Consider the following 27908-nt stretch of genomic DNA (forward strand, 5'->3'; position numbering starts at 1 on the left):
TCGAATCTACAACTGACGGGGCGTTGTAGCTCAGATCAGCACAGCGCTGCTCTTAGAGATAACAGCTGTGCTGTGATTGATATCAGAGAGTTGCACAGCTACCAGACTGGGCAACTTTAATGTGTCAGAGCCAGAGAGAAAGCAAAAATATTTTTAAAAAATAGCGGTCACTGTGGCAAACAGAGAAAAAAAGAGCTAGTGAAAGAAAGAAAATTAGACCAATGCTGTTTTCAAGTAGGATAACTTGTGGTTGTTTTGTACCCTCACTCTTCAGCACACTTCACACATAGTGTGATGATTTATCTATTTGCAATTAAATGCTCGCTGAAGGGCCATTTTATTCACTGTTATCATGTAACATTTATTTGGACGCACCCAGTATGCTCAAATATTTTTTTTTAGGGGGGTTGGGGGTACTTTGTTAAGACGGGCTTGTGACGAAAATAAAGACTAACGTATTTTCATGGTCCCTGAAAAGAAAAGTATACAGCAGCTTTGTCCTACCAGTACTCACCTATGGGCCAAAAACGTACAGGCTAATGAAAAGGGTTCCGTTTAAGTTAAAGACAATGCAGCGAGCTATGGAAAGAAAAATGATAGGTTTATCGTTAAGGGACCTGAAGTGGGCAGAGTGGGTGGGGAACAAATGCGGGTGAATGACATCCTAGTTGCAAAACCTGGGAATATTCTAGTTGGTAATCTACCCTTAATAAAACCTACCACAGATCTCTACCAAAAGAGGACTTACACATGTGCTAAATGATGCTCATTTGAATGTCCTTTCTTGTACATTGTGCACAGCGTTCTTTTTAAAATGTATATTTTGTTTCTGTAGTCTGATTTGAAGAAGGGTTGTCTGGTGTCTTGTACGCATATTGTAGATCTGAAAATGAGCGGAACATAATTTTCAGGCTGGTCCAAACGTGCTAATGCTTCCTCTGCATAATCGGCATTATTTATGGTGTATGTAACAAGTCAGGAGCAGCTGAGAGTTTTCCGCTGCTGTTTCAGTATTTTTGACACATGCGGTGTTAATTGCTCAAGCATGGTGCTTAAAATTGCAGCAAGAATGCGTGAAATGGGCTTGAGCGTTTGTGCTGACAGCTTGTGGTTTGTGTGTGTGTGCATTCCTCTTGCAGATGAACGTGATTGAGGCATCGCCCGAGATGACACTGAGCCTCGAGAAGGAGTGGTACGTGGGTGGCGACGGCAAGGACCGCAAGGGGCCCTTCGGCTACGACCAGGTGAGCTACGACCAGCTACAGCCGGCACTGTCCGATCACTGTAGTAGCTCTTCTGCCCTGGAAGTGCACTGAGGGGTGGTTTTCAAACTTTGAGCATTAGCTCTTCTTTGTTCGTTCTTCAATTTCTCGCCAGCTCCGATGGCGGTGATGGTATCCTCGGCCCATATCTCTCTAGTCTCGCACATAGTTGCATTTCCCCCGAGAACGAGAAAAACTAGTACTGGGTGCACGCGTGCATCTGTGTGTGCGTGCATGCGAGAGCGAGCAAGTGAGCAACCCATCCGCTGCCACATGGCTATTCAAACTGGCAAGGGGTTCAGCGAGCAGGTGTGGCAGAGTTGGCCAGAAGGAGACTGAAACACCAGCGATTGCGAAGTGCGCTGCCCTCAAAGGGACACCTGATTCTGCCACTGTCTTACAAGGATAGTATTCTTGACAGTAACTAACAGTAACTTACAAGGACAGTATTCAGCAGGCGGTCCCAAAGTCGACTGCCTACATTTGTTAACGTCGTCTCCCTGTCCCTGTGTGGTGCAGCTCCAGGAGATGTGGTCGGAGGGTGGCCAGCTGTCGGCGCGGACGCTGTGCTGGGCCCAGGGCATGGCCGGCTGGCAGCCGCTGGGACGGGTGGCACAGCTGCGCTGGGGCCTGCTCGCCACGGGGCAGGCCCTGCTCAACGACGGCGAGCTGGCGGCCACCGTGCTCTCGGTCCTCTCCTCCATCTGCTCCTTCTACCCTTCGCGCGACGCCGAGGGCGCCGTGGTGCGCCCCATCCCACGAGCCAAGCGACTGCTCTCCGAGCGCTCCAGCCTGGTCCACATCGTTCAGGTGGGGGGGGGGGGGGAGCGTCACGCTGGTGTTGTGCCTGCATGCGAGAGTGAGAGAGAGTGCTTGCGCAACCTTTTATACGACACTGTAGCTAAACAGATGAATTGGGGATGCATTTTAAGGCGAAAGGCAGGGTGGAAATTTGGGCAAGTCAGTATTGATCCATAACATAAGAGTAGCGCAAAACCAGAACGAGGGACAAAAGGGGAGAGAACACACACCAACAACACAGGCGCTAACTTCCAACTGACGAAGAAAAGCTTTATCGCATTTTTTATCACACCTTTTTTTCGATTTTTTCTCTTAGGTCAGCGCATGCGCTACTTTTGCTCAGGTTCCGTTCGCTTGGTTGGTTTTGGCTTTCTTCGTCAGTCAGAAGTTAGCGCCTGTGTTGTTGCTGTGTGTTCTCTCCCCTTTTGTCCGTCATTCTGGTTTTGCGCTACTTTTATGCTAAGGCGAAAGCCTCATCGTTGTCGACAGAAGGTTGTCAGCAGAGGTGTCACGCTTTTCGGTTGGTCGAAATGGTTATGACGTCAGAGTGCGCAGATTCGCAGTAATGAGGTCACCCACGGATGCTTGACACCGCCTTTTGGAGCTGACGACAACGAATAAAATGGTTATCGTCCACTCCGACAGAGGGCATAAGGCATCCGTGGGTGACCACATTACATGCCTCATTACTGCGAACAGAGCCAAGGATACAACCGAACTCATCGAAGCAGAGAGAGAGTTGTGCTAAAGAAGCAGTCAAAGCCGGCAGTCAAAGTGTGTAGTTGTAATGTGTAGTCAAAGTGTGTAGTCAAATAAAGCACTAGTACAGCACAAACAGTCTCGCAGTCGATGCCAAACAGTGCGCCAGGAAAGGCTTTCGCCTTGCAGCACTTTAGGGAGGCAAAGTGCACCCTGAATTTTTAAAGCCAACAGCGCGAAAGACGTGGACGAAAGGAGAAGAAACATGTTGTCCATGTCTTTCACGAAGTTGCCCATAAAATAAAGTGTCTACAAGTAAAAATGAGAAGAATCTCTTATCTTCTTGTGGCTCATAGGAAGGCTTCATGCTGCATGCTGAGTGTTCGAGGATGTGCAGTGGAATCTTGCTGCGAACACAGTTGATATGAGTTTCAGGGTGATGCAGATTCGCAATGTTCTCTGGCCCGGAGTGCATTCTGTACAGTATGCAGATTTTCGGATGTTTCAAACACACTCCCGCGCCAGTACGGTTGATAAGAACATGCGAGCTGTGACTGCAACCTCAAATGCTAAGCGCTGCCTGTACATCACCTGTGCTGCGATCGCTAGTGCGGTACACTCTGCGAGTGGTGAGCGGTGCTGTACGCACTGCAAGTTATGAGCTGTGGCTGTACAGCTGTAAATCAATCCGTTAGCCGTAAACAGACCTGCGTGAATGCATTTTCCATGCTTCTCTGTATGGATTTTGTTCATTTTGGATCACGCAAAATTTCGGATGATATGAATTTTTTCCCTACCCTGCGAGGTTTGAATCAAGATTCTACTGTACCGTATATACCGTAAAAACCTGCGTATAATATGAGGTTCTTTTCCTATAAATTTCCGCCTCGTAGTATCTGCGGATCCGAACAAAAATTTTCGAAGTTGCTTGAAGTTTTGGTTGCGTTATTGCGGCGTGGCTACGGCTTGGCTTTTTTGCTATTGGCGCGTGGCTACGGCTTGGCTTCGTTACTCTCGACAAACGATGTCACGGCATCGTTTCTTTGTTGATCCGTTGGGTGCGTCGTGGGGTCGTGGTGTGCCGCGTGCCTGTTGACAATGCATGTGCTCGGCTGCTTTCAAGCGAAGAGTGATTTCAGCTAAGAGTGATTTCAGCTGCGGAGAACATCGGCAACAGTGCGGCCGGGAGGCAGTTTGGTGTCGTCGAAGGAAGCATTCGTGGATGGCGACGACAGAAAGAAGCCCTATTCGCGTGCAGTGGAATGCGACGAAGCTTTCGCGGCCCGAAGAATGGTGCATTCCCAGACACTTGACCTGACAGAGTTCGTACGGCAACAGCGAGCCACGCATCTAGCTCTGAGCGTGGAGCTTATGGAGGCAAAAGCTAGAGAGCTTGCAAAAGAAAAAGGAATACCGCACTCTGTCTTCAAGGCGAGCAAGCACTGGACCCATCGCTACATGTGCCTTTTCCCTACGCCGGCAGACCTCGCTTTCACAGAAGCTGCCTGAAGTGTTCGAAGAGCTGCTTGTGAGTTTTTAGCACCACGTTATTTCTTTGCACAAGTCGAAGAACTTTCTGTTGTTGTGCCAAATAGGCAATGCCGATCAAACGCCGGTTTACCTGGACATGCCATCGCCCCTCACCGTGCACGAAAAGGGGTCTAAACACGTTAGCATCCGGTCCACTGGCAACGAGAAGACGTGAGTTACAGTCTTGATTGTGCATGGCAGATGGCCGCAAGCTCCCCGCTTACGTGATTTTCAAGAGGAAAATAATGCCAAAAGGAGAGAAGCTGCCGAAAATGTCATCGTGAGATGTCACGAGAAAGGGTGGATGAATGAGGATCTAGTATTGGACTGGGTAAAGTCCGTGTAGTGCAGGTGACCTGGTGCACTGTTATCTCTGCCGTCCATCCTTGTGCTGGATGCGTTTCGTTGCCATTTGGCTGACTCGGTTAAGAGGCTGCTACGCGACTGCAACACTGAACTCGTTGTGATTCCGGGCGGGATGACGTCACAACTACAGCCCCTTGATGTTTGCGTAAACAAACCGTTCAAGGACATAGTCAAGCGGTGCTACGCAGACTGGATGCGCTCAGGTGAGCCTGCAGGGATGCCAACCAGGTGGCTGAAGCGGGCTTTGCCAGCCATGCTGTGTAAATGGATCGCGGACGCGTGGGCGGCCATCCCAGAAGACCTTGCGCGTCGGTCTTCTAAGAAGTGCGGCATTTCGAACGCCCTCGATGGCACGGAAGATGAGTACATTTGGGATGATCTGTCGGACAAAGAAATGTCCGAAGATAGCGCTGCTGAAGAAGAAAGTGATTGAAGTGAAGTCCGGGATGCGATTTGAATAAATATCTTCTATGAGCTTGCGTCACTCGTATTATACGCGGGTAAACCTTTTTTTTGCCATTTCGCGTCTCTAAAACTTCACCTCGTATTATATTGGGGTTCGTATTATACGCGGGTTTTTACGGTACTCGCGTCATGAACTCACTCGCATAATGAACCCCCCCCTACTTTCCGCCTCGAAAAATGAGATTTTTTTTTTCTCGTGTAAAAGCTGCGTGCCGATCTTCAGGGCCATATTGGAGCATGCTCGCGTTATCTCGGCGCGATTGGCCGGCACTGCTGGCGATAACAAAGTCGGCCTAATCGCGACATGATGCAGCCAGCTTCTTTTAATGCGAGATACACCGGCGTGGTAGCTCAGTATTCTGGAGCCCTTCACTATGGCTCTTCTTCCCTTCGCTCACAGTGCAGCTCGGGTGACCTCCTAGTGAGAGTGGCAATTGCCGTACTTTTCCTTTACCATAACCGTATGATTATTATTATCTAATGCGAGAGAAACGCCGGAGACACGAGCGCAGGTGACGCGGAAACGAAACTTGGCGACCGCGCACTTTTGCTGAGGATGATGATGAACTTAAAGGATCTGGTTGCTTTGCGCCATCTGTCAAACGCCAAACAAAACCTTGCTCATAGCACTGTTTGTGCACAGCGGCAGTAAAACGAAGTAAAGACAACGCATTTGGACGTCAGCCACCCGCCATATTGCTGGAGCTGAGCGAGTTGCGAACAGATATCGCCGTAATTCCGGGTGGCCTAACCTCAGTGCTGCAGCCACTTGACGTTTCTGTCAACAAACCATTTAAGGACAACGTGCAGCGGCTGTACGCTGAGTGGATGGCAGTGGGCAACAACGACCTCACCTCAGGCTTCCTCAAATTTCACTGTTTCCATCCAGACAAGAAAATCAGATGCACATTAGAATTGGGTAATTGCGATAAGTATGACGCTCAGTTCAAAAGCATTTGGTAGAGGTGTAAATCGATGTACTACGAGCAGGCGAGTGTGCGTCATCACCAGAAGGGCCTCGGTAAGAAAGCGTGGCTCTGACATACGTGTCCTGCAGATCCTGCTCACCTTCGACCCCATCCTGGTGGAGAAGGTGGCCCACCTGCTGCTGCAGGTGATGGAGGAGAACCCGGCCATCCAGCAGCTGTACGCCACGGGCTTCTTCTACTTTGTGCTCCTCTACACGGGCTCCAACCTGCTCACCATCGGGGAGCTGCTGCACCGGGCCCACACCTGCCAGGCGCATAGGTTCGACGAGGTGCGAGCACCCTTAACCCTCTCTCCTGCTGTCTCGTAGTAACGGAGCTCACACCAGCCCTAGAGATGCCCGAATCTGTCTGGCAACCTAATGGTAAACCTCTGTTAAGATGAGCTCTCGCATGAGGTGAACAGTGTGGGAACATCTGGTTGGTTCCTCACGGGGTACAGTGTAAAAAAAAAAAATCTGTGAAAAGCCCGAGGGGCATTCCTCATAGCCTGAGCCGCTGTGGGACGTTAAGCCCCTATAATTCATAATTTGAAAAGCCTGAAGGAAAGCATAATTATTAATTATTAATTGGGAGGAGGGGCCAGTGCACTTGGGCATGGAGGGATGTTGTGAAAATGAGGGAATGTGGAGCACTGCAACTTCCTCTAGGTAAGGGCAACCACAATGGCACTGCGCAGGAGAATGAAATTGAAAGGGACACAAAAATCGGTCGCAACTGAAGAGAGAGAAAAATAGACAGTGAAAAAAATAAAATAAACAAAAAAAAACACAGACTAATGCTGTTTTCGACTAAGACAACATGCTGCTGTTTTTATGACCTCGCTATGTCGCTCACTTAATGCATAGTACAATAAATGTTCAAGACCACTGCATTTGTTGTTTTCATGTAAAACGTACAGCATGCTCGCATGTCTTCACTGAGGGCACTTCTGTTGAGATAAGGACGAACTTCTGATGAGACGAACAAATTTGTATGATCCCTTTAAGTTTATCTCAAGAGTGTCTACTGTATTTCGTCTTTAGTGGAATTGTGCACTTAAGAAACATTTTGACACATGCATCGGCTTGACACTCACTTAACTGTAGTACAGGAGCTTGGCAGCTGTTCTATTGTTGCATTTTCTGCAGAGTATCAACTGCGGTGCACTCAGTTACTGCTGCTGACGGGTGTTCATTCTTTCTTAGAAGATCGGAGCACAGTCAGCATGAGTGGTGGATTTTAAGCCTTGGCAAGCACCTATGTAGTAAGGATGGGTGAAGTCCCACAATGGCCTATGAATGAAATGTGAATTTAAGGGGGGATGAGGGTCTTAAAACTAACCTTTTTATTTATGGCTAGAATTTCATGAAATTTTTCACGCAGATGTGTTTTTCTCTCCTTATTCCAAAAATGTAATCATATGGGCTGCCTTAGCTCAGCCCAGACTGGCAGAGCCACAAAAGTACTTCAAGAAAAAGAAATTTTGCTCAAAAATAGATATAAAAAAGTACTTGTTTCTGTGCTAAAGACTGCTTCTGTGACACATTAGCAGAGCAGGAAGATATGTGCTATTTATTAGCCCCACCCTTCATTTTGTCTATCTGCATTCATAGACAGCATAGTTTGTCATAGAGTTGACAGCGTTACCAGCTGTCACAAGCAATTTGTTTAGCACTTGCATAGTTGGGGTAACCATGGAATTGTCATGACTCGCTCACAGTCACCTGGTTTTTGTGGTTGTGTGTGTCGAATTTTTATCAAATTGATTACTGGGAGGGGGATTTGATAAGTTCGAAGATCAAGCATAATAAGAAATAACCAAGCAATATCACAGTGTCGCATGCATGTTTTGAAAACCAGCATGCAGTAGTTATGGTGCTCGGTTGCCGACCCAAAAGACGCAGGTTGGATCCTGGCTGTAGCTGTCGTGTTTCAGTGGAGGCGGAACGTTAGGGACCTGTGTAATGCGTGATGTCAGTGCTCGTTAAGTTGAAACTATCCGTAGCTATTCACTGCAGCATCCCTCATAGCCCGAGTCGCTTTACGAAGTTAAACCCCATAAACTAACTAAACTAATCATGAGAGGGGCTATAGTCATCGATTGAAAATTCAGACCCGTGATTTTTCGGACATGGTTGATTATTCGTACTTTATCGCTTCACCGCCACTCGCCCCACAGAGCCAATTTATATGAGCGACTTAAATTTCCAATTCATCGCAACTGATTGTTCAATTTTTTGGACCTCCCTTGCACTCGCTGCAGCATCATCATTAATAGCCAAGCCATCATGTGGTGTATTCAGTAGAACCTCGTTATAGAAACTTGAAGCTGTGTCCAAATCTTGTTTGAACGAAATAAAGTTCAATCTAAAAGGGAGTCTCATAAATGACCGTGGGCTCATACATTCTGTGAACATGGTTGTGAGTTCATACTGTTCTCGTATGGCTTTCGCCACGCAAACTCGAACTGTAATTGCAGCTTGCGGAACTCGTGTGTGCCATATCCTGAGTATGAGAGGAGGCAACAACAGCAGGAAGCATGAAAGGTATATGCAGCATCACGAAGATGATGAACGGAAGAAAAAGGTGGTGCTCTTCAAAACGAGGAGGATGTCCCCATTACAAAATGCATAATAGCCCTTATTTTTCTATCGTGACACCCAAAGTATGTGTCCGCTATTTTGATGACAGGCAAAAACTGGTGTCATCCTTATGCACGAGCCACCATATTGTATGCAGTAACATATCGCTTGTTCCCTGGGTTAGTTTTCAGGTCTAGCCGCTGCACCTAATTATAAATTCCGACGATGATGGGGTGCTTGCTTTGGCTGTTTGTCGGCATTGCTTTCTTTATCACAGTGTTTGTCGTTTCATTTGGAGTCCTTTGTATGTTTGTGGAATGCACTTCCTACATCGGAAGGTTTGCTTTCGCATCTGGGCTTTTGTCGTATCCTGTATGTTCATCCACCACGTGCTGATTGCAGACAGTACAGCCATCTAATGCCAAACTCACGAAAGTGGTCACCGCCTGTGGTCTTTGTACACAACTCATAGACTATATAAATAAACTGCATACACAATTCAGTTGAACCCCCTTTCTCGAAAGTGTTGTGAAAACTGCACCTGTTCCCCTGGCTTGCAGGGCAGTTCACTGACACAGCGCAGCATTCTGGGTCCCCTGCTGCCGGAAGCCATGGTGTGCTACCTGGAGAACCACGGTGCGGCCAAGTTTGCCGAGACCTTCTTGGGCGAGTTTGACACGCCCGAGGCCATCTGGAATGCCGAGATGAGGTGCGACTGCCAGAAAAAGTTGGCTGCCCTGGCTCCGTGCAGCCGCAGTGGAGTTATCGCACTTACGCTTGTTATGTGTGACTGTGTCTGTACAGGGGGTGCAGCTGTTTCATACCGTGGTTCACATTAGTGCACCTTTATTCTCGGACCACTTTAGTGGTGGCAGCACTCCCTATTTCCCATTGTGAAACTTTGCCTGGGAGATGTGGTATCAACCTTTACAACCTCATTCTTCTGGGCACATTAATATGCTTCTAGGCAATGGCAGCAGTGTTTCGATTGGCGGATTTCAGAGAGACAGCTTACTGAGCGGTTGTGGCACAGCCCAGAATCCGCATGTGTTCAATCAAGTTCTGAACAGCGATTAAGATCTATTGACTGCACTTAAAGGTTTTGAGCAGATCAGAACTGTTCATCTGACTGGCATGGCTGATGCAGTATTCCTGGGAGCTCAGAATTTTCGGTCCATTGTGCACACAAACTTGAATAATGGTCATAGTTCGCCGAACTCATTTGTACTGATCGAGTTTTTTAATCTCAAATATGCAAAGAGGCAGCAGCGAACACGTGGGAGGTATACGACTTAATGGAGACTGCACACGGAAGAAAATTACTCTGATTTTCATATTGATCGAGAGGCTCATACCTGCTACAAAACGCAGTGTAGCCCTGATGTTCTATCACCGCACTGTCAAACCTGCCCTTTGACAATAGGCAACACACCTTTTATTATAGTTGAGCCGCTGCCAGTTTTGGGATTGGGTTTCGGCTGTGGTCACTAGGTGTAATTACCGTAAAAACCCGCGTATAATACGAGGTTTTTTTCCCATAATTAGCGTCCTAAATTTCCGCCTCATACTATTTGCGGATCCGAACAAAAATTTTCGAAGTTGCTCGAAGTTTTGGTTTCGTTTTTGCGGCGTGGCTACGGCTTGGCTTTGCTATTGGCGCGTGGCTACGGCTTGGCTTCGTTACTCTCGACAAACGACGTCACGACGTCGTTTCTTTGTTGATCCGTTGGGTGCGCCAGGGGGTCGCGGTGTGCCGTGCGCCTGTTGACAACGCACGTGCTCGCATGTAATGCACGCTTCGTGAAGTGGATATTGTTTTAGAGAGCACGATGTCACAGTCTCGAAAACAGTACTCGGCTACTTTCAAGTGATTTTGGCTGCGGAGAACATCGGCAACGGTGCGGCCGGGAGGCAGTTTGGTGTCGTCGAAGGAAGCATTCGTGGATGGCCACAACAGAAAGAAGCCCTTTTCGCGTGCAGCGGAACGCGACGAAGCTTTCGCGGCCGTTTGATGGTTGTGTAAACAAACCGTTCAAGGACGCAGTCAGGCGGTGCTACGCAGAGTGTATGCGCTCAGGTGAGCCTGCAGTGACGCCAACCGGGCGGCTGAAGCGGGCTTAAGAAGTGCGGCATCTCGAACGCCCTCGATGGCACGGAAGATGAGTACATTTGGGATGATTTGTCGGACAAAGAAATGTCCGAAGAAAGCGCTACTGAAGAACAAAGTAATTGAAGTGAAGTGCGGGATGCGATTTTAATAAATGTCTTCTATGAGCTTGTGTTACTCGTATTATACGCGGGTGAAACTTTTTTTCCCATTTCGCGTCTCTAAAACTTAGCCCCGTATTATATTCGGGTTCGTATTATATGCGGGTTTTTACGGTACACTGGCCAATGCCGATAGAGCGTGTATGCTTTGGCTGGTTGTCTGTTTTCTCACCTTTGTTGCCATCTTCACTTTTCTTTTCGTCCACGACGCTGCACAGCAAGGTTGAGTTATGTGAAGCTTCAGAATGTGCACAGAATTTACTGGCCCTTTTGTCCATCATGTTGGTTATTAAAAATTGAAATAAAGAGATTTCTTCATTGAAATTTAATTTTTTGGACTGCCCAATTTTTCTGACATTTTTGTGGTCAGTAGAAGAAAAATCAGTTGGCAACTCAGATGCAGTGTGTGGCATTTCGTAGCTGTTTCAAGCATGAAGAAAAGCTTTTATTGTCTTATATGTATCCAGGTGCTTTATGCTCAATTCTTTTATCAGCATTTAGGTGAACTGCAAATTTTTGGTCAGAGAGATCATAAAATTCTTTTTCTAGAAATCTTTACTCCTGGTCTTTTTCTGGGGTTAAATTTGCCTGCGTGATGAAGCAGTGGGCGACCTTTTTTGTACGAATCTTGGGTGCATCGCTTGAAGGAGGCAGATGTCTGTCTGCAGGCGCTTCATGATGGGCAAGATAGCGAGCCACATTGGGGACTTCACGCCGCGGCTCAAGTCCAACACGCGGGCCCAGTACGACTACTGCCCGATACCGCCCGTGCACTACCCGCAGCTGCACAATGAGCTCTTCTGCAACATCTACTACCTGCGGCACCTGTGCGATGTGCAGCGCTTCCCTGACTGGCCCATCAAGGACCCCGTGAGTTCGACTCAGTGGGAGTGTGCTTGAGGTCTGTGCTGAAATGAACACTGAATGTATGGGAGCAACAAACAACGGCGTCTAAGTCCTGTTTCTAGTGCGCACTCCAGTGAACTGTCATTTAGTGATATTTTAGGTAGCATGGGGTTATGCAGTGGTAGAACTACTGTGCCATTGCTGTGCCGTTGCTGTGCACACATAGCAAATGGCAGCTGCAGCGAATGGCTGATTGTGGTACAGGCTGTTGCAAAATCTAGTCTTTGACTATTTTTGCACCACGTCAGTTCTGATAGATAATTGAAAAACTTGGGAGAGAATGAAACCCGAACTGAAAGGGTGATGCCGTGTCACATGTGTATCTTTCTGTGCTGGATTTAACGTACTTCTGGGGTGGGTGCATGCTTGAAAACTGAGAAATAAAATCTTACAACTAAATAAATTGTGGGGAAAGTGGCAGTGCAGTGGAAGCTGTCAGCTCAGGACGTTGGCTTCTAGCGCTGTGCACTTGGCTCTTGTGCGTCTCACGAGAGGCCTGGCGGTTTCAAGTGTTGGCTGTGCACCTCTTCCACGACAGTGTTGCAGAAAGTAGGGGCATGGAAATGTTTGAAATTTTGACTAGTTTGTGAATGAAATCTGCTGTTCAGTTTGAGTCATACTGCACATTTTCCATTCAAAGTATCGACGGAATATCGAAAAGTTGCGGATTTCTCTGTTGGAGGTAAAAAAATTATGGCTTTTCTGAGCTGGGCTCTCTAACCTGATAAGCATACTCTTGCGCTTGTTGCATAACCTGTTTTTGTATGGCCAATAGCACCGTACAGAAGTGTACATGCAGTATTGCGAGGCCTTGCAAGAAAGAAATTTGTCGAGATTCATCGTGACCCTCCGCAGCGTGGCTGCACGTGCTCTTGGATCAGACAACAAAGTGCACCACCATGCAGTGCATCGTTGTGCCATGTCATAACACAGCCATGAATGAATGCGCTAATGACTTATAAATGGAGTGAGCTTTTTTGGGGGGACCACAAGGGCTAGAAGTCGGTGTGACCACTTTTACGTGGCAATATGCAGTAGTCTCAAGGTTCATCAAATAAAGGACACGCATTTGTGAAGCAAAATTTTTTGCCTGGGTTTTGCTGCGCTTGCGGTAATAAAGCTATTTGTTGCTTTTTGTGGCTGTGTTTTGTGAAAAGGCACTTATTTGAATTTAAACTCGTGAAGCATTTATATTTGAACTGGTTGAAAATATTAGACTCCATTTAATAACGCAACCAAAAATTTGATGTTCGCACACATCTGCACACTTTTGTTCTTCAGCTTGTTTGGGTGGCTGTGTGTGAGCAGGCGGAATGAAATGTGTTGTGCAGGTGTCACTGTTGAGAGATGTGCTGGAGCGCTGGAGGCAGGAGCTAGACCGGAAGCCACCACCCCTGTCCCTGGAAGAGGCTTGCGCTGCACTGGGAGTCACCCAGGAGCAAAGGTCAGCCCCATCTCAGCATGTGCCTCCGGGTTTGCCGGTGGTTGAATCGGTGGTCGTATACTGGCAGTTTCCATGTACCTTTCAATTCATCACCTCTGGATTGCCTGGTACAATATTAATTGTTGCCTGAACAGCCATCAGTTCATTGTACTTCTGAAACATATTGTCAAAAAAGACAAGTGATAAGCTGAGGCAGCCCAAAAAGGCTGAAAAAAAGGCTGCCACCATCTGGAAGACGTTGTTGAAGTAACGAACATTGGCTGTTTGGTTTACTAGAATTCACCATATTGGACTGTGACGTCATCACTGGCATGCGGCAGGTGCTTGTTTCTACAATGCTACTGTAAATGGCGTTACAAGTCTCAATGTGAGATGTGCTGTTTTCTAGTTGCTGCCACAGATGGCGCTGCGATCTCAGGTTGGTAGCAGACCCCCCGAAATCTCGAACTGTGATGAGTAAGAGCTAACGCTCTTAAAATAATTCGCATGTCAGAGCCTGCTTCAGAGCGCTTATATGTAGCTGCTACTGCATTTGTATTGTGCTCTATTTCACCAATACGAGGCACTTTATGCACATGTGTTTTTAAAGCATTTTTCTGCTGTTGGTTGGGCAGGTCAGATGACTCAACCATTCGGCGGGCGTACTTCAGGCTTGCTCAAAAGTATCACCCTGACAAGAACCCCGAAGGGCGGGTAAGTACTACTCTTTTATTTTGGTTGATCATTTTCTGTGTATTAACTTCAGAAAGCATGCTTGCATGTTCCTAATCATACTTCTTTCCTACCATATTTGTTTGTGCCGTGATAGTTGATCAGTAAGCCTTTTTAGAAGAAATACCGTGGTTGTTGTCGTTGTAGTGGTATGCTCGTTCTGATAAAAAAAACTTGGAACACCATTTCAGCTGTGCCAGCAAGATGCAACAGTAATTCAGTGCTAAAATGGATGCTGAGTTGCAAATGTCTTGCAGTTTGAATCTCACTTTCCTGTCATTTGCCGTATGATGCCATGCAGTTTTAATAAGCTGCTGAAAATTTAAGTTTGACCTTTTGTCAAACTTTTGTCAAACCTTTTGGCAAAAGAGGAGTTCTAAAACCTGCCTTGTATTCAGCCATTTAGATAGACTCCAGCATTGATGTAAACTGTGGTGAATGATTCATGATAGTGGCTGTGAATAAGCTAGTGAAGTTTCAGCGTATTCGTGAGAGTGATAAGGGAATGCACATAACTAGCAGTAAGATAGGTACAGTTGTGATCTGAGGGTGTCCGCCCTCAACACTGTGGAGACCTCTATTCTTTCTTTGCGGAAGCAACAACAGTGACAAAAAAGAAAATAAGACTAATGTGCATTATGTTCAGGCTATGTTCAATACTGCCAGTACAGGGAAAATTCTGGCAGCATTTTTATTATGTTGTTGCACATGTAATATATATACTAGGTTAAGCAATCAGATCATTTGCATGCTTCTTGTCTAGGCCATTCATGAAGTTCTGCCTGACTATGACATGCATATGAGTAGTGTGTCATCAGCTGCTGGTTTGTCATTTCTGGTTGCTCAGTGACTGTCAAGTACTGTCCTGCAGTTGTAGCACTTGGCATGAAGTGTACTTCATCCCGCATTAGTTTCGCTATGTGCATTCTCGAAACCGTATGTGCTTGAACTAGAAGAGGGACATGTCTTTTGTTGCATGACCCTAGACATGGCTTGAAGTGTCTTGCTGGTGACAGCATTGATCATTTCCCCTTGGAAAGCTGTTGTCATGCAGGGACAGGGACTTGGTCTTGGGGCTTTTTTGTACACAGCACTCATTTGTTGCAGAGACTTGGCACTCAGCTTTTGCGGTCAGATAAGGCGTTATGATAGTTCATCTACATAGCAAGCTTTTTCATAAGCAGTCTGAACAAAACTGTTTACATCTTTGCAATGAGTGCAAATGCGGCCATTTCGCTTTCCAAGAAAACTTAAGAAATCCGGATGTCAAAGAACCCCAGGTGGTCGAAATTTCCGGAGCCCTTCACTACGGCGTCTCTCATAGCCTGAATTGAATCGCTTTGGGACGTTAAACCCCAATTAACCAAACCTAAACCAATATCAACTCTTGATAGGTGCCAGGCAGCACCAATGTAAGTCTATGGTATTGTACGCTCTGGGATTTCAATGCTACGGATCTCGCACCGGTTAATTCGAACGGAGTGACAGTGTCTAGGTGTGGCTGGTGCGGTGAGTGATCACCAAGATCTCAAGCCTGAATTCCATGCTTCTGAGTGTCTCGCGCTCTTCTGTGCGTATAATGGTTTTTCTGACGACAAAAGGGCAGCCTCCTCTCTGAGAATTGTCCGAGAGCACAGTTTTGCTTTCACTTTTTTGTTTGAGCTTCGCGCCAGACCGCAGTGGAGGCAGTTCAACCAACCAGCATCAGCCAGTCAACCAAGGGATGCTGGTGCAAGCTGTTGTTTTTTTTTCAATTTTTTTTAGGCTGATTTTCATAATTCGGACTTTCGGATAATTCAGACATTTTCTCTAGTTTGAATTGACAAGACTTCACTTTACAAGTTTCACATTAAATTGAGACAGATTTGATCAGATGACCAGCACGGCTGGTTTTTGCTGTTTCTCATTATACTAGCCTTGCGTCTGGTTCCAGAGGGACATTAGTGCTCCCTTGCACCTGGCCATTTTGTGTTCTCCGGCTTTGCCGCCTCACGTGCGAGATGTGACCTGTGGCGCACTTGGACGTGGGTGGTTTTACAGGAGCAGTTCGAGAAGGTGAACAAGGCGTACGAGCTGCTGTCGGACAAGACACAGCGCTGCTCCGAAGGCCCCGACCCAATCAACCTGCAGCTGCTGCTCAAGACACAGGCCATTCTCTTCAGCCGGCACGCCAAAGGTCGGCCTGCTTTAATGGCGCCACAAGAAAATGCTGGAAACAGCCTTTTTATTGGCTCATTTTTTGTGAAAAAAAAGAGAGAGAGAGAACAGCACATTGTGCCGTTTCCAGGAGGAACTCTGTTATGCTTTGACTTTTGTGACCGAAGTGCGGTGGAAATTGGCAGCTTCTCAATGCAGTTGATGGTTCATTACCAGTTTCACAGGGAATCTGTTGCCATGTATTGCTACTTGTATACTGCTACTTACAAGTCGAACCCCTCTTCGCAGCTCTCGCTGGCTCAAGAAAAAAAAAAAACTTCAAATATAACTGCCCTCTCGCCCATTTCCTTCTTTTCCTCCTCTTGCTGCCCTAGCTGGGCAGAGGTGCGTTCTATGAAGTGCTTTTCTTTACAACTCTCCTCACAGCCCCATATTCACTCACCCTCCCTTAGAGACTTTTTCATGCACCTGCCAGGCTTTTGTCGAGCGCTTTAGTGCATACTTCCTGTGGATTTTTGTCATCACGGTATGTGTGTGGGTTGACATCGTTCAGCAAGGATAACAAAACTAATGACATAAACGCAAGATTATCTTTTGAAAGCTAAAGATCAGAGATGATAGAAGAGTGCACAATCCACTCTCGTGTGTACCTTGTGCTTGTCGCATGATGGCCTTAGCTGCCTATGTGCCATTAAACCCAACACACAGTCCGCTCTCGTATTCTGTGCCATCCTGTCTCATTGGTGAGTGAGCGACAAACCAAACCGATCAAACTACCAGAGACCAGTAGATTCAGATTCTAGTGCAAGGCATGCTCTAGACTGTTTCTCTAAGATGTGACCATTACGCTAGCTGGGCAAGCATCTACAGTGGGGTGTAGTTTGAAATATTGATGGCAGGACTAATTTGTATACAGATGACTTTCTTTTATAAATGGAGCTCTATGCATCGTAACAGGACCATAATACTTAGCCCGAAGCATCCAAAAGCACGAGATAAAAGAGGCTCGAATTAACGAGTTATTGCTGTACGGAATTGTACTTGCACAGGACATGGTACTACCCACGGCAGGCCTGAGACCACCTGGGACTCCGAAGTTAGATTGGCTTTGCACGCCAACTCCTCTAGTTCCAGATGCTAAAGTTTGACTTATACGTGGCAATACGGTTAAATTTGGATGTAACGAGCTTCATGTAGCAAATTCGTTGATATCACGAAGTCTCTCAACTCGAAATGCCGCCCCCATTGAAGGGTGAGAATTTGTGAACTCCACGAAATGAAAGGGTTCTGATGGTTGATCTTGATGTAGCGAGCCGTCTACACTGATTATTTTTTAGTTAGTGCTGAGTTACTCGAAATTCAGTCCAAGCACATGAAAGTTTCATGTCAATTAGTGCCATGAGAGGCATGTCTATGATTGGAACGAGCGATCACAGTTGACGCAACGCACTGTGCTCCAGCGCTGATGGCGCATCTACGTGGCAAATGCAGTAGACTCTGCCGATTCTGCTTTTGGAATGTCACACCACGTGGCACTGCAGCAGTTAATGCTCAGAAGCAGTGAAAAACATTAGGAGATGGCAAAAAAGACATGGGACGAGCAGTATGCGCCTATCGCCGCCACACGGTTGAACACGCGATTCCAGTGTCGATAGCTGTCACGTGTCCGAAGCAGGGACAGCGGAGAGCTCTGGTGACGCTAGGCAAAGTATCCATTTCCTGGGACAATGGTTGCTGGCTAGACCTAGAGTGAGGACACATGTCAAGAGGCAGACGCCTCCGTGGCCGGTTGAGCAGTGGTGTGATGCAACCGTTGTGCATGCTCTCCTCTATTCCATGGTTCTTCTGCCTCCCCCACCTCACCCATGGTCCCCACACCACTCATAGCAGTTTTGCTCTAACCACGATGGAGGTGGTGGTGACTGCTGCCTCAGGCACATTATTGTTGTGATCATGAAATGTTTTCTGCAACAGTGGTTTTCCGTGAACGTTTTAAAGGTGATTTCATCAAAATTTATTTTTTTATTCGTTTCGGTTCAGCATAGTCCTTTCAAGTCTTCACTGAAAAGTGCTTATAACAAAAACTTGCGGACTTCTCTAAGTTTCGTTATACATGTCAAGGTTTAATACTGTATACAGTAATTGAATTCTCATCAGTCCTACTTCACAGTGAAACAGCTTTGTGGAGCTGAGTTGAATTGCTGTAGTCTGGAATTTTTTATGGGAATGCTGTTACAGCATAGTGTTAATATTACGCTGTTACTAATGTTACTCATGTGTACTGTAGTTTTATAGTAATATAGTTGGTTGTATTGGTTTTATGGGGTTTAACGTCCCCAAGCGACTCAGGCTATGAGGGACGCCATAGTGAAGGCTCTGGAAATTTCGACCACCACATCGCACAGTACACGGGCCTCTATAATATCGCTTCCATCGAAATTCTACCGCCACGGCCGGGATCGAACCCGCATCTTTCGGGTCAGCAGCCAAGCACCATAACCGTTTTGGCGGGCTAGTTGGTTAAGCATCTTGAATAAACAGCGCAAACGAAGACAAGCACAAAAGACAAGGTAACGGACGACACAGCGCTGTGTCGTCCGTTACCTTGTCTTTTGTGCTCGTCTTCGTTCGTGCTGTTTATTCAAGACACCATAACCACTGAGCCACCGCGGCGGCTCTATAGTAATATAGTTCACTTTACCAAGTGACTCATTTCAATGCTTTTTGCATGTGTACAGAAGTGTATCTTCTCTCTTGTGTAATCGTGCTGTGCAGCGTCCGTGTTTTGAGTGTGTACTGCGGGGTGTGCAGAACTGGAGCCATACAAGTATGCCGGGTATGGCCTGTTGCTGCGACTGATGGAGTCGGAGCTGGATGACCCACAGCTGCGAAGCAAGGCCACTCCACTGCTGGGCGTTGCCACGGAGACAGCGTGGCACACACTGCGCTGCTCGCCACTCAACGTTGAGGAGCTGCGCAGGGAAGGTGGCTTGCAGGTATGAGGTGGCATGTTGCAGCTCTCCTTGGAGATAGTTATGTTACACGGTGCAAGCTTATATGTAATCGAAGGTAATCGGACACCACTTTTGAATTTGAACTGATTAGCTTCATTCAGATTGTGGTCATGGCAAGGCTTCGTTAGGTACCCGGGGCAATTAAACCCACACCTAAAAGAGAGGCTGAGAGTAATTTTGTGAGGCGGTTGGGATTAGGATTGGTTGGTAGCTGGACATTTTCTTTAATCTACACATGCAAGAAAGCAGCTGCAAGACATGTTGTAGGTTTGTAACGATTTTTTACTTTCATAACACAAGTAAAAAAGTAGATGTAAAGTCAATGAAAGAAACTGATCAGCAAGTCCCAGCGAAAGGGAACAAAATTTTCCCACACAGGAGTCCCAAACAGTGCTAGGCTACTTGATACAGACATGTAATGTTTGTATGCTGCTCTTTCTGATGATATGAAACAGCACCTTTTTTGCATATTTCATGCAGTAGTGTCTAAAGTGTATTGAATTTAGTGCTGAAAGAATAGGTTACTAACTTCGTTTGCTTTACCCAGCTTATGTTACAGTGATGTGGGTTTTTGCTTGTTTATGCATTTGTTTGTCGCTAACCTGGCAGCGCATACCGATTCATAAAAATTGTCGCTTATCTCATTGTTGAGAGTAGATGCCAGCACAAAATACACTGCTGGAAAGGCATAGCACATTGTTGAATAGCTGCTTCCTGAAAACGTTGACTTTCAGAGGGGCACTTGTTCCTCCGCTGGTTCAACGCATTGAGGGGCCGGGGTGTTTTTTGTGGTAGCATTCACTTGAACACGCATAACAATGGATATATGACACTGACTGTTCAGACTGTTTAGCGACACCTGTTGATTGTTTAGTCTCATGCCGGGGCTCACACAAACACAATCTTGAGCATGTAAATGTCTGCCGTCAACGTGCGTCGCCCTGCCGACGTGGCTTCCGAGCAGTGTGGCCACTCGGCTTACGTGCTGCTGCCAGTAATTTATTTATTTATTTATTTACATTTCTGCAGCGCCATGAAGGCATAATTGCAGGGGGGAATACATACATACACAATCAATCGTACAGCACGTGTCAACTTTTTGTACAGGATAGGAAAGAATAGATGGCAGATGATGAAAAAGAATTTCATGAAAGGAACCATTCCTTCGTTATCATTTGGGAACCTTCAAAGGCCCACACGGCACGTCTGTTAGCAGTGCGCTGGTTCTTTTAGTGCATGCCTAGCTGTATGCCATGTTGGGCTTCAGGTTCAGTCTAATGTCCGGCCTCAGGTTTGGATGATGTTTGTCTGCATCTGCCATGAATGGGAGCTAAAAAGAGGGCAGCCGACAAGTCCCACGTGTGTGAACTCTCCTTCTGCTGTGTGCAGCTGCTGGAGCGTGCGCTGTCGCGCAGCGTGGAGCTGCTCAGCCACAGCTCGCAGAAGGGTGCCCTGGAGACGGAGGTGCTCACCCACACGGCCCACTGCCTGGGGGTGGCCGCCCAGTTCCCAGCCTGCCGACAGGCCCTAGCCTCCATGGAGGGCCTGGCCAGGGACCTCTGCCGGGGGCTCTACTTCGACGTGAGTGCCACTGCTGGCTGCTCGCCTGCCGAGCCTGCTGCCTTTAAGGGGGGACATGGGTCTTAGAGCATTTTTTTTTTTATTCACGGACCAAATGCAATGAAACTGCACAGACTTATTCAGTTTTTTTCTGCTGATTTCAAGTATGCAATTTGTTTATTTTTAGGCCAATTAGTTTCTCAGATATTAATATATATCATGCCATTGTCTGCTCGAGCAATAGAAAAAAATGGGCCACCAGAAATCTAATTTTAATATGTGGGTAGATACTACAATGTGTGAGGAATGCAACGCTGGAAGTAGTTTTCAGTTTTTTGTCCGTGTGGACAAATGGGCTTAATAGTTAGTTTTCAAGTGAGTTAATCAGACATACAGTGCCAGAAAACATATGACAGACATGAAACTAACTATTAAGCCCATTTGTCCACACGGACAAAAAACTGAAAACTGCTTCCAGCGTTGCATTCCTCACACATTGTAGTATCGACCCGCATATTAAAATTAGATTTCTGGTGGTCAATTTTTTTTCTATTGTTTGAGCAGACAATGGCATGATATATATGAACATCCCAGGAACTAATTGGCCTAGAAATGAAGAAATTGCATATTTAAAATCAGCAGAAAAAACTGAATAAGTCTGTGCAGTTTCATTGCATTTGGTCTGTAAATAAGAAAAATGCTCTAAGACCCATGTCCCCCTTTAAAAGGACACTGAGGAGAAATTGAAGTTGGCTTGTATCGACAGAATACCAGCTCCTGATTACAAAAATGCCACTCATACTGACAACAAAGCTCTTGTAACATAGAAAAGAGCAAGAACCAAAATACAGGTATCGCCGCCACAGGCCAAACTCGCAAGTACAAGCGTGGTGAGATCATAGAACAAAACAGTGTTGCTAGAACGAATGGTTCTAGCAACACCAGGAACCGAGAAACCATGCATCACTGAAGCGCAGCCAATGCATGCGCTAATCTCCTTGACGTCGCCAGATGGCGCCACGTGCCCGGCAGCTCCGCGCGCTCCTGAAGCATCGGGACAAATCCGCGCCTGTTTTCCGGCAGTAGGCGGGCTCCCGGTATTCCGCTAGAGGTAACAAGGTACACGGTATGCTAAAGGTGTCTATTTGCGAGAACTTCGTTGACGACTTCGAGAACGAGATCCATCGTAACGCTGGCAAAACGCCAGTGCAAACGTAATCGAAGCGACTGTAGCGACGGCCGCAATAGCCGATAGATGCCTTCAACGTGCGGCCGGCGGTAGCTTTCTTTTCGGCTGCTGCTAGGCCGCACTGCTGGCAGCCAGAAATCACGGAGTCTGCGTTACGTCATGTGCACGTCATGTTTCACGTCCCTTAGTCCTCTGTCGTCATAGACGAATCCCAAGTTTGAATCAGAGCGGCGGGAAAAACTTTTTCAACTTCGAATCCAAATTTCTTAGAAATAAATGCATCTTTCGCTGCCGGCCAAGTGGCAACAAAGCCATGACATGCCGAACTATCGGATTTTACTATAAAAAAAATATTAATAGTGCTCTCCTCAGTGTCCCTTTAAGTGCCGCAGATTGGGAGTACACTGCCCCTGATCTCACTGCTTCTTTTGGCTAATAAGGGAGCATGTTCATCATCGAGTCAGCTGACTGGACTCTAAAGATTTCTCTTGCACAGCTGGTGTTTCCCTTGAGCATGTTCTTATGTGCAACTTGTGCGCATGTTTAGTTTGCACAACTGGCTCCATTTGTAAGTAGAGCAACCTTCAGAAGGAATGGATAGGTAGGATGTTGGTCCCATGTGCACTATGTACTACCTTTTGAACTTCATTCGCAAAAAGGGGGAGAGTCAGTATGGTTTTCAACGGAAAATTAGAAAATGTTTTGCTTTTGCGGTTGTTGTGGCGACAGGCACTTCCCCTTCCTCCCCTGATCTGCCTCTTCTTTAAATGTGCCTCTGATTTTAAAAGTAGACAAAACGTGCAGGCGACTATTGAAACATTGTGTTCCTAGCTCATGGCAGATTGGGCAGTGGCCGGGAATCTTTGTGCCATTACTAGAATTAGGGCGCTGCACAGACTGGACAATTTTTGAGGTCATTCTAGTCGGGAAAGCCATTCAGGCTTCGGGAATGGTGACGGTCATTGATGTCTGCATGCTAACCTGGTCAGAGCAGATTTAGTAAAAAAAAAAGAGAGAGAGAAGGGAATGCAGGACTGCATTTTTTTTTTTCATCTTTTCTTTTTGTTCCCTTTGAAACCTCGTTTTCGTTTTAGAGTGACCAATCAATGGTTCCAACTTGATGTCTTGCTTCCGCTAACTTCCACTGCAAATCGTCTGTGAGCTTGACATTTTATGGGGCCTTTCATTGATGAGCTTGCCCATTTGGCTCACGCAAAACACATCCCATTTGTAGCCCTAGCACTGCCATTCCTAGTTCCTATTTGTATAACAATGATGTTGCACAGCGTCATTGCTGCTTAAAGCAGTATGCTTTGTCTAGTTTTTGGGACACGGCCAGTGCCCAACATACTGCAGGTGGAAACTCCTAATATATTTAGTCACTGAAATGTTTGCATCTTTATGTGCTCGCTGTCGATGGTGAGGCATTACTTTTTGTGCTTTTCATAATATAGTACTGCAGCAATGTTTCTCAGTGTTCATGTGGCATCAGCTTTAGGCTCTGTACCATCAAGCTTAACAAGAGGCAGTTTTTGGCAACTGAATGCAAAGTCTTCACTTTTAGATTGTCATTTTAAGGCATGCTGCTTGAGAAACAGAAAGAACTATGTAGCATCATACTTTGGCAGTGACACAACACACATCTGCAGCACACGTGGCTCCCACACCGACAACATTTGTTCCACTGCTCTTCCATCCCGTCCATCCTTCCTCATGCTTCACCACACTTAGTGCGCTCCTGTGTTTGTTCCCGCAACTGCTGGAAATACTAGCGCCGTCCCTGGGCATTGCCTGGAACTGTGCCTGTTGTTTCAGACACTTTTGCTGCCACGCTCTCCAAGTAGTAGGCTAGAGATTAAACTCGAGTTGAAAGTATCCTTGCTGAAATAGAACGACTGGAAGCCAGGGGGAGATACGAGATGAGGAAGTTTGTTGGCTTAGCGTCTGGCATGGGACAGGGATAACTGGAGAGCAGCTGTTCGGCCTGCATTGGGCGTAGTCCTGCTGTCTGGTCGGCCTGCATTAGCGTAATCCTGCTGATGACGATGGTGCTGATGGTGCAGCACCTGTCGGAGCTGAGCCTGGCATTGGTGCGATGTGTGGGGGCCCTGGCTGTGGAGAGTGCCCTGCAGGCGCAGCTGCTGACGGCCGGCGCCCTCTACCACCTGCTGCTGTCCGCCTTCCACTACGACTACACCCTGCGGGAAGGTGGCGTCGAGAGCTCCCTTGAGACCAACCAGCAGGTACGCAGACACGCCCATTTTGTTTTGTTCATGAACATAGGATGGATGTGTGCGCATGATTAACCTTATTTTATGAATGTGATAGCATTTAGTCTGTAGTCGTGCAGTTTCCTGCTTCTCTGCAACGAAGTTCCCTGATTGGTCAATTCCCTGACGATGTCATCAGGGACACATGACCCCAACTGACCAATCAGAGAGCACCACAAAATTTCGTGATTGGTTGAGATAGGGCACATGACCTTGTGACGTCATCACAGCCTGCCCACCGGATTGTGAGCAAACTGCTCACCGTTGCTAAATTCAGTGCAGTTGCCATTTGCCCACCGTGGCGCTGTGCGTGAGCATTACAGGAGCTTAGGAAGAGCAACCTGTCTCACAAGCCCCACCCTTAGCTGTGTTTGAAACAGCCAGGGCAGCGGCACGAGTTTTAACCGCTGCACCACCACGCCAGGAGCGGCCTGAGGACTCCTGCGATCTGTGTATATGATTGCGAGGGCCATGACATTAACACTGCTTGACCATTAATGGACCAATCATAGGGCACCGCCGAAGCTGTAAACATAAGGGCCCCCAAAATTTGGAAGTTGGCCAATAGAACCGCCAAATTTTTGGAAGTGGGCCCACCCCAGAAAATTAAATGGGGTGGATTAGTGGGTTGGGCTAGTGTAATCTCGTATGCTAATCCAGTGGAAGGTACTCAGTCTAGAAGGTTATGACTCATGTACATACCATATCAGGGCAATGGAACCGGTTCCAGTCGGAGTTTTGGTGTTGAAATTGCAAGGAGGACATTAGACACTCACTGTAGACACCACCTAAATGCTGTCACATTTTCTTCTTTAAGAATAGGATTAAGAAAGCACCTTAGTTATTTTGGGGGTTTAAGAATACCAGTGCGGGCCATTTTCTGGCTCTGGCGGGAAAACGACATGAAGATAAGCATAATGCAGAACCAAGGGTATGTATGGGGTGCTATTCTCCAGTAGTAATAATTAAGTGGCAAGCAAGAGCCAAGTTGCATGTATTGAAGAGAATATACATTCGAGGTTCAGGATAGAAATGTTATGCTGTCAATGCTCATCACACAGATTGCCAGGATTTAAAAGATCGAGAACACCTCTGGTTCGAAGAACTCCTCCAGAGGGGGTGATGAAAAGCACAAAAACTGTCTTGCTTACAGTGGACACTGAGACTGCACCGTGTGGGAAGAGGTCACATGGATGTTTGTGAATTTTGCCATCATTGAAATGCAGCTGCAGAAAACGCATTCCATTTGCTAATGCCGTTCCCAGATGAGGGGCAAGTTTCTGGGCAACTCTTGGAGGGATGGTTAGACAAACGGTCACATATGCGCAGTGCACTTTTTCTAGTTCACAGAAGAAAAGGAAGTCAGTGGCGTACTTCGGTAGAATAGTTCAAAACTTTCTTGGCTATTATTGCAAGAAATTCATTGAAATTTGATGTCCATGTGCAACTAACTGCACTGATATCAGAACAAAAGCCACATTTGAATGTGCGTGCCCATTGGCGTCTGGCTTCTGATCCTAAGATAGAGAGTTCAGCCTTGGATGCGGCAGCCATACTTAGATGGAGGTGAAATACAAAAAGCCTATGAACAAAATGCCCATTTAGTTGAAGTTAATCCAGAGCTCTGTGCTGCAGTGTTCCTCATCACCAATGTGTTGCTTCGGGATGTTGAACATGTTGAACACCACAATTTAAATGAAAAACTTTTTAAGGCACCCATCCCAGATTCTGCACTAGCAAAGTGTAGAGGATTTGCCATGCGGCTGGCGGGCTTACTAGTGTAAGGTCTACTTGGGCCGAGCTGATTTTCAGCTGCCACGGTGGCTCAGTGGTTACGGCGCTCAGCTGCTGACCTGAAAGACGCGGGTTTGATCCCGGCTGCGGCAGCCGAATTTCTTTGGAGGCGAAATTCTAGAGGCCCGTGTACTGTGCGATGTCACTGCACGTTAGAGAACCCCAGGTGGTCGAAATTTCCGGAGCCCTTCACTACGGCGTCCCTCATAGCCTGAGTCACTTTGGGACGCTAAACCCTGTAAACCAAACCAAACTGAGCTGATTTTCGTTGATGGTGCCATCTTCTCTTTTTCAGGAAGTGGCCAATCGACTGGCCGAGGAGAGCATTGGGGCCTGTGCAAGGCTTGCAGGCCTCGACGGCACATGTCCACCCAACGGTGCAGCACGGGCAGCACTGTCAGCACTGTTGACTCCGTACCTGGCTCGAAAGCTGGGCGTGCTTCCGGCTCCAGAGCTTCTGCGGATATTGACAGCCAACACGGAGAACCCTTACCTGCTCTGGGACAATGCCACGCGGATAGAACTTCGAGAGTACCTGCGCGAGCAGCAGCGATCTGTTGTGCGATCGGTGGGTTGAGTCAACAGGGACAGTTTTAGCTATGTGGTCTGGTTAGTTAGATTTAGTTATTGGTTTTCAACTCTTATTGATTCCCAACACCTGAAATTCAGTATTCGGGTTGAACTGTCCAATCTGTTGCTGTTCTGTTTGAATCCAGAGCTTGAATGTTTACATATCCCTAATGTTGAGCTTACCAATGCCCCTCAAGAGCAAAGTATACAGCAGCTGTATATCTTACTGGTGCTCACCTATGGGACAGAAATGTGGAGGCTAATGAAAACGGTTCATCGTAAGTTAAGGACAGTGCAGCGAGCATGGAGGAAAAAAAAAACTAGGAGAGAGTGCGCTCAGCCTCTGCAAGCCATCCTCCTCTGACGCCGCTGCCGAGGGCCCTTTTGCGCACTGACTCATGGGAAATAGGCCCTCCTCCACAGTTACCAGACTGCCAACCAGCAGTGCTTTTTAGTGAACGTCCGGGCTTCGATGTAGCGCAGAAGCGCAGCGCCTGTGTTACAGCTTTGGCGGAATGCGTACCGAGGTCGATCTTGTCTCAACACTTCTGTTGATTACACTCTTGAGTTTTTGGGTGCACTGTAGAAAACTGCAGGTAAATTTTTCATCAAAGGGTGCGGCCGCGACCTCGTCACTGTTCAACTGTGGTTCATAAAGAGAATGAAGAGGAATTCCTTTCGTCGTTATACACACATACGGAGCGTTTATTTCAGCGCATGCTATAAGCGGAGAGCTTGAGAGTAGGCGAAGAAAACGAGCCTTTAAAAAAGGGCGCAGTGGCTTCCAGAGCGCTCACGACGGACGGACGTGTTTAACATGCGCTCCGGCGCGCTGCGCAAGATTCTATTTCTCGGGCAGGCGGACTTCGGCCCGCCCATGGGCCCGCCGTTCTCCGCTATTCTCGAGGCACAAGTCGCGCCGAATACGCTCGCGCACATACACGTTCCGACGTGAAATGCAGCAGTGAAGTATTTCTCTCTCTCGCTGTCGAGAGAGAGTGCCGGCGGCTTTACGTCTGCTCCTGCGCGGGGTCTCCCGGCCACTGCGCACAATCACTTACAAAAAAAAAGTAAACTGTATGTACTACATAGCCGCGCGCACATAGCGTCCTGTCTCGGACTAATCGCGCGCGCGGCACACTGCACTAGCGGCTGGGTGGGGTGCCCGGCCGCGTATACCGTCCGAGGTAGCACCCACGGAGCGTTCGTATCACGCGTGCACTACATGGCGAAGAGCAAGCGGGAAGTCAAGTCCGCCTGCTCGATGAAGACACAGAGGCTCACCAATGTTTTGTCACGGATGCGCGCACTGTCGCGCGGCCACAGGAGCGCTTCGAGACTGTCCAGGATGA

General features: G+C 47.2%; 1 protein-coding gene across 1 annotated transcript in view; it reads left to right on the plus strand.

The window, feature by feature from the left end:
* Positions 1-27908, plus strand: part of Rme-8 (receptor mediated endocytosis 8) — a 117574-nt gene that overhangs the window by 47041 nt on the left and 42625 nt on the right. Inside the window, exons 22-33 of the mRNA XM_089572226.1 lie at positions 1140-1244; positions 1782-2072; positions 6181-6381; positions 9234-9382; positions 11610-11811; positions 13179-13291; positions 13906-13984; positions 16043-16178; positions 18971-19155; positions 20563-20754; positions 23986-24165; positions 26282-26554. Coding sequence (XP_089428352.1) covers positions 1140-1244; positions 1782-2072; positions 6181-6381; positions 9234-9382; positions 11610-11811; positions 13179-13291; positions 13906-13984; positions 16043-16178; positions 18971-19155; positions 20563-20754; positions 23986-24165; positions 26282-26554 — 2106 coding nt within the window. The remainder of the gene's footprint in view (positions 1-1139; positions 1245-1781; positions 2073-6180; positions 6382-9233; positions 9383-11609; positions 11812-13178; positions 13292-13905; positions 13985-16042; positions 16179-18970; positions 19156-20562; positions 20755-23985; positions 24166-26281; positions 26555-27908) is intronic.

This window comes from Amblyomma mixtum, chromosome 2 (assembly GCF_055824585.1).
Source record: "Amblyomma mixtum isolate Tamu chromosome 2, ASM5582458v1, whole genome shotgun sequence".
NCBI classification, from domain to species: domain Eukaryota; kingdom Metazoa; phylum Arthropoda; class Arachnida; order Ixodida; family Ixodidae; genus Amblyomma; species Amblyomma mixtum.